General features: G+C 50.3%; 4 protein-coding genes across 4 annotated transcripts; 3 read left to right on the top strand and 1 right to left on the bottom strand.

Annotated features, from left to right (window-relative positions):
• Window positions 1-1,502: 1,502 nt before the first annotated feature.
• Window positions 1,503-2,793, top strand: CTAM01_12508 (glycosyl hydrolase family 6; the record flags this gene model as incomplete). Its single annotated transcript, XM_060528514.1, has 3 exons — window positions 1,503-1,732; window positions 1,796-2,052; window positions 2,111-2,793. 3 exons carry the CDS (start codon window positions 1,503-1,505, stop codon window positions 2,791-2,793), a joined length of 1,170 nt encoding a protein of 389 aa, XP_060376789.1.
• A 923-nt stretch (window positions 2,794-3,716) lies between these two features.
• Window positions 3,717-4,763, top strand: CTAM01_12507 (GDSL-like Lipase/Acylhydrolase; the record flags this gene model as incomplete). The annotated part of the gene is made up of 2 exons (XM_060528513.1): window positions 3,717-3,832; window positions 3,929-4,763. The coding sequence occupies 2 exons, from the start codon at window positions 3,717-3,719 to the stop codon at window positions 4,761-4,763; spliced, it is 951 nt and encodes a 316-aa protein (XP_060376788.1).
• Window positions 4,764-5,309: 546 nt separating this feature from the next.
• Window positions 5,310-6,140, bottom strand: CTAM01_12506 (uncharacterized protein; the record flags this gene model as incomplete). Its single annotated transcript, XM_060528512.1, has 1 exon — window positions 5,310-6,140. The coding sequence occupies one exon, from the start codon at window positions 6,138-6,140 to the stop codon at window positions 5,310-5,312; it is 831 nt and encodes a 276-aa protein (XP_060376787.1).
• Window positions 6,141-6,693: 553 nt separating this feature from the next.
• On the top strand, window positions 6,694-8,361 carry CTAM01_12505 (uncharacterized protein; the record flags this gene model as incomplete). Its single annotated transcript, XM_060528511.1, has 3 exons — window positions 6,694-6,745; window positions 7,467-7,877; window positions 7,934-8,361. The coding sequence occupies 3 exons, from the start codon at window positions 6,694-6,696 to the stop codon at window positions 8,359-8,361; spliced, it is 891 nt and encodes a 296-aa protein (XP_060376786.1).
• Between the last annotated feature and the right edge of the window lie 2,529 nt (window positions 8,362-10,890).

The following is a 10,890-nucleotide window of genomic DNA, read 5'->3' as shown; positions in this document are numbered from 1 at the left end:
TTTGCTTTTACGTTACATTCGCTTCTGGGTTATGTGAGGCATCGATATCTATCATCAAAGTCAAAGCAACGTGTGCAAATTTCTCTTGGCCCTTGAGCGTTAGCGAGGCGCTCTGAGGCATCGGTTGTGCTCGATGGTCTTACAAGTGTTCATGTCAGCACCGCGCCGATTCGCGTAGTCTACTTCTCGAAAGCATGCCCTTCAACAACGGGTCTATGTCAATATCAAGCCGCGTGAACAAGGCACCTTCAACTGCAATCACGAGTTGCTGGCTGGACGTTTCCCCGGCACTCCCGGTGCCAAAAGTAGACCGCACGGCATGAGGTGCGACCTGTGCGCTCGTGCCGTTTTGTCGATCAGGAAGGGGAAATATGGGCAAGTCATCCGAACAGGGAGGCGATCTGATGTAGGACCCTAGAAAAAGCAAAGAAACAGAACGATCGTATCCATACACAAGTTGACTCCTCCAAGAGAGCAACTATTATAAGATGAATGATGTGGCACACGTTGACGAGCTCAACATCAGCTCAACTCTGCGATTCTTAGTTGAGAGGGGTCAAACGCCCTCAATATGGCGCTACCTCTTCAGAGTTATTTGGCGGACTATTTAGGCTCAACTCTTCCACATCAAAGATGCTACGTAGCCATCCGTCATTGAGTCAAGTGCCGTGGCAGCCCCCACAATCAGGGCGCTAGAATAGATGATTCTCCCTCCCCTCACCTTATTCTAGCAAAGAAGGTTTTCTCCAACTAACAAAGTTATCTCATCTTGAACAAGGGCATTCTTCTGAAACAGGTCACCTTGCCTGGAGGCAATTCTCCCCTTAATCAATCTGGCGGCCCCCAAATTCACCCTTTCGAGTCCAGTAAATTCCCTAGTCGAATATTGTCATCCGAACCATGCGGAGACTGGAAAGATTTGAGAACATGAGCGGCCAGCATTGCCGGCACCCCTGACTGTTAAGGAGGATGAGCCGACTTCACGTGGTCTTTCGGAGCCAAACTCTCCGTACGATCTTCGTAGCCTAGGCTGCCCGCCTGTCCAGCTTTGTGCAGCAAACCCCAAAGTTTGCCCAATCCAGAAAACTCGCCAGGTCCTAACGGCTCGGCGCCAATGCACTGGGCCGCGTTCCAAGCATCATCCCCGCCGGGCGAGCCCCGGCCGCAGTGTATCTCACACGGCCGAAAAAGTAACCTCAGAAACTCAGAAAGCTCGGCACGGAGAACCTCTGCGATCGTCCCGACATCTGGGGGATTCGCCTCTAAGATGAAGGACCGATGCGTTTCCGGAACCCTTGGACCTTGCTTTACTGGCGCGATTCAATAACAAACTCCGGAGTTGAAGATTAAGTACCCAGCTTGGCGCAATAGCTGGTGATGTATAAGAAGGGAGATATGTCCATCTCGCTGTAAGTCGCCGGTACGATAGCTCATCACGCACCATTTATTTGGATCTTACATTCTTTTCTCATTCCCCCCATTTTCACGCTCATTATTTCAAGATGGTTGTCGCACACCTTTTGCTCGCTGCAGCGCTTGCGCCCGCGGCACTGGCTACTCCCCTCAAGCTGCGCGACGTCGCATCGTACGAAGGAAACCCGCTGGCGGACAGACAACTCTTCCCCAACCCCTACTACACAGATGAGATCACGAACCTCGCCGTCCCAAAGCTCACCGGAGATCTCGCAGCGAAGGCAGCCAAGGTCGCCGAGGTGCCCACATTCGCATGGCTGTTAGTGTTCAGAGCCAGGCCCTAGGGCCATCATACTTTACGAGCGTCTGCTGATAACCGCAGTGATACACGCGAGAAGATTAGTCTGATGAACAGCACTCTGGCGCAGATCCGTAAGCTGAACCAGGAGGGCGCCAACCCGCCGTACGCTGGCACCTATGTCATCTACAACTTTCCGGACCGTGACTGCTCTGCCAAGGCCTCCGCAGGCGAGCTCGTGATTGCCGACGGCGGTGTTGAGAAGTACAAGAAAGAGTACATCGATCCTATTGCCGCGCTCGCCAAGGAGTACTCGGATGTTCGCCAAGTCTTCGTCTATGGTAAGTTCCTGGGACGTTATCTGGGGCTCTACGTCTATGGTATGCTGATGACGAGCAGAACCCGATGGATTGGCCAATCTCATCACCAACATGAACGTGGCGAAGTGCACTGGCGCAGCCGATGCGTACAAGGAAGGCACCGACTACGCCTTCAAGACCCTCAACCTCGACAACGTCGCAATCTACGTGGATGCGGGCCATGCAGGATGGTTGGGCTGGGAAGCGAACCTGAAGCCTACTGCCGAGCTTTACAGCGAACTATACAAGAAGGCCGGTTCTCCCAAGGCAGTTCGTGGCTTGGTCACAAACGTGTCAAACTACAACGGCTGGAACCTGACGAGCGCCCCCGCCTACGCAGAGAGCAACAAGCAGTGGGACGAGTCCAAGTTCCATGCCGCGTTGACGCCGTTCCTCAAGGAGGCTGGGTACCCGGCAAACTACCTCGTCGACCAGGGCCGCAGCGGCAAGCAGCCGACCGGACGCCAGATTTGGGGTGACTGGTGCAACATCAAGGAGACTGGCTTCGGCACGAGACCGAACGTCAAGACTGGCATCGATACACTGGATGCCTTTGTCTGGGTCAAGCCCGGCGGTGAAGCTGATGGTACGAGCGATTCGACTGCGGCTCGCTATGATGAGAAGTGCAGCTCTGCATCCTCTGTGATTCCGGCCCCGGAAGCCGGAACTTGGTTCCAAGAGTACTTTGTGCAGTTGTTGGAGAATGCCAACCCCGCGTTCTAGATGACTACGGAGGAACCCTGTTGCAGGGTGTAGAAGTCACTCTATTTTCCTTTCTTCGTACATCAATAGGGTCCAGGAGTTTAGCGAAATAAAGACTGCAAGACTTTTCGCAAAACTGCAAAACTTTTCCACTGCATTATCTTCATCAGGTTGCGAACATTGAATCTCCATCACATACTTTGATCTGGAGTTATGCAGATGCCTGAAGGAAGCTTCGCTCAGCGTTGTGGGGACTAATGTGCTGAAATTGAAACTTAAAGATGGTGACTCCAACGCGGGGATGAGCATATGTTTTGTCTCTTCAACTCGCGCCAAAGCCTTTTGAAGTTTAACAACCTCAAGCTGGCAACTCGTCTAAATAGGAAACCTGCCAGATCCGGACCACAAAAGTCAGCGGCACCAGCAGACCAAATAGAGACCGAGATACAGCGGCTAACCGCAACATCTGTCGAGTTCAAACACCAAAAAGGAGCCCGATGGCGCGCTTCGGCCCCGCATGCCCCAGCGGAGCGCCTGCAATCTCGCCCCTTTTGGAATTTGCACCGTCCAGGCCCGAGCTTCAACTGGGAGTTCCACCAATCGCATTGAAAGGCACGTTGGCCGAGTATGGGGAAATCAATGTACTGCAAACGCAGAGTGACGAAGTCTTTTTGATCAAGAGCCCCTTGGTGCCGAACTCTCTTGCTCTTGGTCAACGGGTGGAAGGGGGAGCCAAGCCGCTGGTATAATATGTAAAGCACCACGCGTCCCACGCGAGCCGGCCGTCTGAACTGTTTACCTGTACTATTCACAGTCGTTCCGTCTCTCGTTGGTGTTCCCTGCACGGTTTCTCAACCTCTCATTCGCTTCTCATTCTTCCTATTCACTATCCTTCTCATTGTTGATATTTTGCTGGTACACAACGTTACAATCCCTGGCCCAAAATGAAGTCCTTCACCCAAGCCCTTTCCCTGGCAGCCGGCCTGTCCCTGTCCTTTGCCAGTCCCACCCCCGCCGTCTTCCCGAGACAGACCAACAGTTCCAAGAACTTGATTGTCTTGTAAGTCACCCGCATGCTACCCGTTCCGTACATCCATATCTGCGGAATGATAAGAGAGGAAGAGAGCTCCATCTGACTCGGATGCCCTCCCTGTAGCGGCGACTCTTACTCCACTGTCGGCTTCTGGCCCGGCGGCACCCTCCCGGCTGCCGGAAACCCGCTCGGCAACCCCTCCCTGCCCGGCCAGACCACCTCTAGCGGTCTGAACTGGGTCGGCCATCTCACAAGCACTCTCAACACATCCACTATCTTGACCTACGACTTTGCTGTGACTGGCGCCACCACCGATAAGGATATCGTCGACACTTATGCCCAGTACTGCGTCGACGACCAGGTTGACCAGTACAAGCAGTACGTGTCAAGCGCCGTGAACAAGAACAACGCCCTCGTCGCTGTCTGGATCGGCATTAACGATGTCGGTGAGCCGTTCTGGGATAAGGTGTCTGCACCCGTCACCAAGATTATGGACCGCTACTTTGAGCTCCTTCAGACTCTTGCCGATGACGGTCTGAAGAACTTTGTCCTGCTCTCCGTGCCTCGTACGTTACACCCCGAAACCAACCTCCTCTTCAACTTGTTTGGTTCTAACACACCTCTGCCAGCCTTCTCTGATCAGATTCCTGCCATGATCGGCCAGTCCGAGACCGACCTGGCCCGCCTGCGCTCCGACATCACCTCGTACAACGCCGCCCTCGAGACCCGCCTCGCCACCTTCAAGTCCGCCAACAGCGGCGTCAAGGGTCTCGTCTTTGACACCAAGCCCTCGTTCGACACCGTTGTCGAGAACTTTGCGCAATACGGCGCCAAGGATGCTACCTGCTACGGCTCCAGTGATTGCATCTGGGCCGACAACTATCACGCCGGCCTAGCTATCCACAAGCTTCTCGCCCAGAACTTGGTCAAGGGTGTGGCCGCGAACTTTGTCTTCTGAGCAAGGTGGACCCTTAAATGTCGGGAAGATGGTGGACAGTACATACAATCTTGAATATAACTGAGCACTAACAGCTCCCATCCACAGTTATCTTGCTTTGATCTGCTGTATCTCATTGAACGTAAACCTAACTTACTGCCAGGAAATTTCCAGCCCGAAGAATGCATGCCCCCATATCTTGGTGTTCATTGACCAAGAAGAGAAAAAGTGTTCGACTGAGATTAAGTCATAGCAATCAGGCCAAGTAAGAATAATGCGACTACTAAAGAAAACACAACAGCAAAAGACCAGACGATAACCCAGATTAATGGAAAAGCATACGTCAGGTCTGGGTTCAATAAGTATGTAGTGGTACCAATGCTAAAAGCCGACCAAGGTCACCGCCAGCGTCTCTAAGGTGTCTGGGCTAATCTGACACCTTCAACATCCACCGCCCATCCCGATAGACTAGCCCCTAGCCAATGTCGAAGACATCCATAAACCCCTAGCTAGTACCTCGTTCTGACTCAACGCTGAGACAATGGTGCGTCTTGCTATCCAGCCTCGCTACGCTCCTCGAATTCGCAGGCCCCGCAAGGTAGAAATTAGCTCGAACTGTGTTTTCGGTGTGTCGCAAAAGTTTACGAACATACGCACGCCTCGCGGGTTAAAGTACGTCATCCAGAGTGTGTAGAATTGGGGTCCCAGAGACTTCTCCATGACTTGAAGTCTCTTCGCGTTGCGTGGAATGGGGTTCAACATCCTGTAAAGCCGGTTGCGTCCCAGAGATTCCGGGGTCCCGCAGTCCTCGTCAAGAGTGATGCCTTTGAGCGCAAGAAGTTCCGCCATGGGATTGCGGTATCTGGAGCCGCGTCCACCAGTGAAAGCATACACAAAGGAGTGGGGTCGCATCCTTAGATGAATGTTCTGGAACTCAGGCTGCAATTCGGTCAATTGTGCAATGAAAGAGGCAACACCTAGTCTTGATCGCTGGTAGATGACCGCATGGCATGAAGCAAAGGCATCGATATCTAGTAGCACTACAGCGAGAGCGATTGCCCGGCCACGGTGGAAGACTTCAAAGTCTGGTCGGAAGACTTTCAACACAACGTGCCTGAAAAGCTTGTTGATCTGGGATACGTCTCGGATCATTCTGAAGCGTAGCAATGCGAGACGTCGTTGGCGACGGTTGAGCTCGAGCTTAGGGCGTTTGTCCCGGGAATCATAAGTCGCATTCCACGTCAGTGGCTGAGCAGAGGTCTCGGCATCATGTACCATCATCTCGGCAATCAAAAGGAAGATCTCGATTGGAAGACACTCTAGCGTGGTATTGCCTGGTGTGTTGGTAAGACGCAAGCCCTCTTGATGAAATAAACGGGCTGATCTTCGGGAAGCCATGGCTGAGCGATGTGTTATGTCCAGTGTTGGCAACATGCAGTGTTGTGAGTCTCTCAAACAGACCATCCTCAACTGCACAATAGTGATTTAAGTATTATAAAAACTTCTTGAACAACATGGAGAATTTCGATCAACCATGATTGTGGTAGAGGATTCTGGGAGGTGTGGAGTTGCAATGAAGACCAATAAACACTCCGCATCTTTCAGAGGTCTTACTAGATGAATGGCGATATGTCAAAGACTACATACTACCTAACAAACCATGTGCAGCCTCTCTCCTTCACCGCTTTGACCGTCCAAGCCAAATACTTGAACGGAGGTGTTCCATTTGATTCGAAAATCAGTCGCCAACCGCCTTGATCCCATGTAAGGTAGTCAGAGAAATGGTGTGGTGGCGGCTGTTCTCTATGTTTCTGGGTCCTTCATGCTCATATTCGACATATACATGCCTGGCGAATGCTGTCTTTTGAGGTGAGAGCGAACGAATAAGGCTCTCGGAGGGTCGAGCGGGTATTCAGTTGGGCAGCCGGTCCAGGGCCGACCAGTCTCACTTATGGCGGCCGGCGCCTTGCCGGCGTTTGATCCGGAAGACTACAGCTGGTCCGGTAGTTACAGGCCAAAGATACCTAGTTTCACTAGAACTTCCATCCTCTAGCTGATTTGCGAAATCATCCCCGTCGTTTTCTTATGGTCACTCCAACAGCGTAGCATCGCCTCTGCAGGCCTATGCAAACTATCGTATTGGAGGCGGACGTGGCAAAGTCGAGCTTGGCTTGGCAGGAATTACAATGCCAAGTGCGGAATTCGTGATGCGAAATGCGAAATGCGAGATTAAACTGTAAGGTATGTTGTGAGAGGCACGCACCCAAATCAAGCACCATACAAATTAACATCGACATAAACTGGAACGTATATATCGATGTAGTACAAATACTCACTCTCCAAGGCAAACAGGTTTCTCATGAGCCACGTTCGATACACTTCCTCGAAGCATTCGCTCGCAGCTTTGTTTTCTCGAAAAGCAAAATCAAAGCTTTCTTCGCTTTCAATTTTTTCCACCCTTTCAGGCGACATCGTCATGGCTCGAACAACCATGTCCCCAGGCAGTCATTGGCCTAGAACCAGCATGCTGCGAGGATGTCGAACCAATCGTCTTCTTCGAATGTTCCTCCTGTTCGCCCAGACTTTGATTGGACTTTCAGTTCTATCTACTCCGTTGCAGGCCTCTTCTTTTGGCAACCTTGGCACCAATTCAGCGGTTCGCAGTAGCAGTTTACGACTCCTCGAACCGCGGGCGTTGTCAATCCACGAGATGAACATGACTAGAAGCACCGCCTCCCGTGAGGGCCAACCGGCCGGTCATCGCCGTCAACCCCACAAAAGCCGACAATATTGTCTTCGTGTCGACACGCTTCCATCCTCTACCTGAACTTGAGCTCGTTGGGCGTTGCTTTCTTACCTATACGCTCGACCGCGGAACCACCTGGAATAACGTCACAGCGGATTTCCCCTTAGGTGCCACGCCGAAGTGTGGCGAGCCACAGGTCTTTGCCGACGCGAATGGGACGTTTTATCTTCTCAACAACCAGGTCTTCTCCGGCTTGGAAGATAACATTACCGCTCATCCCCAGTTGTCCCAGTCCATTGACAGACGCAACACGTCGAGCGTTCCATCTGTGACACCGCTTCATATGCCAGGCGCGAATAGCTACGGGTCGATGTGGCTACGGGAAAGGTGTACGCAAATAGTGCATCGTCTTGGGAATACCCAGCAGCTGTGTCTGTCAGCTCAGACGGAGGCGAGACCTCGGCTGCTTTCAATCAAATCCCCGGTCCCGTGGACGTCTGCCCGAACTATCAGATTCCAGACCTGCCTCCAATCTGTGGATTTCCCGGCAGATCCATTGCAGTTTACGACGGCATTCTGGCTTCGGCTGCGGAGGGCTTGAACAGACACCCAGAGATGTACGTGAGCCATGACGAAGGCGTGACATGGGAGACATTTCCCTTGACTGATAGCCGAGGCAACTTCGTGGCAAACGGCACCGACCCCATACTGGCCAAGTCTGACATTGGTATTCCTAGTGATCCGACGCTGTGGGTGTCCACAGACCCTACCTCAACGGGTCGTTTCGCGCTTATGGTTCCACGCGACTTCACGCCGGGAACTTACATCACAGATACCGCAGGCGAAAATTTCACAGGTCCAGCCGTTATTTAGACTCCCGATGCGCAGCGCCCTGCCTTCGACTTTGGTCCGAATGGCCTCCTTGGTGTCATGTGGCGCACTAATTCGTCAGGTATTCTCGATGTCTCCTCGACGGTATCTTTGGACGGTGGAAGTAACTTTGCTGCACTAATCAAGGTGACGGCACAGCCGCAGCCTGTTGGTCAAAATAGTCAGCCAGGCGGCCGAGCTTCCTTTATCTCGCTCACTTATACCTATGCTTAAATTACCTACTCTGACGGCCGCAATAGCTTGCTGGACGCTGTTCTTGCTAAGGTGCCTCTAGATCTCTTTCAAACTATACTCTAGGCTATAGAGGTATATCAAAGTATCAGAACTCTTAGTATGGCTACTTAGGAGCGGCGCATATACAAGGAGAATATGAAGTATATATAATTAATGATCAATAGATGTCTCCTTACACTGTTTAATATTGCTACTAAAGGTCAAATAATGAGTTCTGATCCAAAGTCGGGCAGTATAAAGCTACGGTTTCACACTTATTCTAAAAAACAGCCAAATCCTTATAATTTAATATCCGAAGTCGCGTATTATAAGAGTAGCGCTTAAGATCCCTACTAGAGACCCCGGCGTCCACTTCCTGGACTGGCATAGGCACGTGTTAATACCTTACTTAGGTAGAAGAAGAATACGGAAATAGTCGAAATAAAACGACTCGTTAGGAGTCTAATTAATCCTAACAGCCTAATACTCTCGTCCTTACTATCTCGTCGTAATTAAAGTCCACCTCATGGCCTACGCGGGCTATGCGGCGAATATTGTACGCCTCTACAACACCGGGCAAGCGTCCTGATTTATAAATATGTTATAATCCGAATAAAACTCAATACTTATTCCTCATATTTAATAACTGTTATTCTCGTTGCTTGCCCTTCTATAATTCCATGTATATAGTACTCTCCCACAAGTGCGTATTTACCGTTAGCTTCCTACCTGACTATAAACGGGACCTCAGACCCATATAGGATATATACTAAATCCCCCTTCTTAGCTCTTAGAGGCACATAGCCTATTAATTCAATGTCGGTCGATGTAAAGCGCCGTAACTCTGTTAGGTTCAGGAGTGCCATAAGACCAGTAATTCCCTCGGAGCGATCCCCTTACAGTTAGAGAAAGTACTCAGGGACGACATCTACCTTGAGAGCTTAACGAAGAAATGACGCAACATCTCTTATGATAAAGTCTGTGGAAGGTACTCTTTCCAATAGCATCACTCAATCTGACACATCCAGTCAGCCATAGAATTCTCTGACATACCTGCGGAAAGATGTTGCATAACAGTGTGTAATGAGGCAGTGGCAATGGTTTCCAGATTCAAATCTGAGCGTCCATCGTTATCTTACCCATCGACATATAGTAGATATGGGATCTCTTTGAATAAAGAAGACTGGTTCGAGGTTATAAAGCATGAATAAATCGCAATTCAGATACTTGCAGCGACAGCACATGTAGAGCTTGCGTCTCAGTTGAAGTAATAGGCCTTCAACAAAAGCAACGCAGCAATTAAAACCTTGGCATGGCTGCACCTCGGTCATCAAGTTAGATAGACAGAAAGCCCTTATTTGATCGTGAGAAGTATGGTTCAATTAAGAACGAAACTGGACAACACCCCATCTATGATTCCAATGTTCCATAGCGTGCGATCCGACAAGCGTTGAGTCACCAATGGGCATAATTATTACACTATGTCTTTTGGTATTCACGCCAAAACTATAAGAAACAGGATTTTCTCACAACCTGTGACCACGTCCTTGAAATGGCACGACAATTAGTTAAGGGCGAGGATATTCTACCAGCAGCTCCCGCTATTCTACCCCTAAGTATGGCTACGGCCGCCACACGACCGCCGGTCTCGGGTATATATATAAGCTAGGCTCTGCGTAGTTAGTATTCGAGTAGGTTAAGCTAATTAGAGGCCGTTAATTAACTTAAATTATTTTAGTAAAAAGTATAGTAATCGACGCGTTAGCCTAAGTTAACGTATTAGCCTAAGTCGACGATTTTATCGAATTAGCCTAACTGGCTTAATTGGCCTAATTGCCTAGCTGCCTAGCTGCCCAGCTGCCCAGCTACCTAGCTACCTAGCTGCCTAGCTGCCTAGCTGCCTAATTAACTTGCTTAAAAGGCTAGTAGCGATATACTAGCGGTAGTTTATAAACGAGGTTAAGGATTTATAACGCTTATTTAGGTAGGTTAACTTTACGAGGCATTACTACCTTCGATTATAACTACCGTTTCGTAAGTAGCCTTGTTAAGTACTAAGTCAACATACCCACTTCCTGGCACCCCCCTGTTTCTGGCACCACAAAAACGATGGGATCACAACCCAACCTCCTCATTACTATTAACTATTGATCCTCAACCACACCCACTACAATACAGCTGCCAGCCTCACTAGGGCATTCAGAGTCGCTGGATTCAGCCGTGATAACCTCCTTTTCACCCGCTTCGATTTGAGCCCGATGGATATCCCTGATGTTCGCGAACTTCGTATTGGGATCG

This window comes from Colletotrichum tamarilloi (assembly GCF_030869305.1).
Source record: "Colletotrichum tamarilloi strain Tom-12 chromosome Unknown Scaffold_78.1, whole genome shotgun sequence".
NCBI classification, from domain to species: Eukaryota; Fungi; Ascomycota; class Sordariomycetes; order Glomerellales; family Glomerellaceae; genus Colletotrichum; species Colletotrichum tamarilloi.
This window is presented reverse-complemented; position numbering and strand designations above follow the sequence as displayed.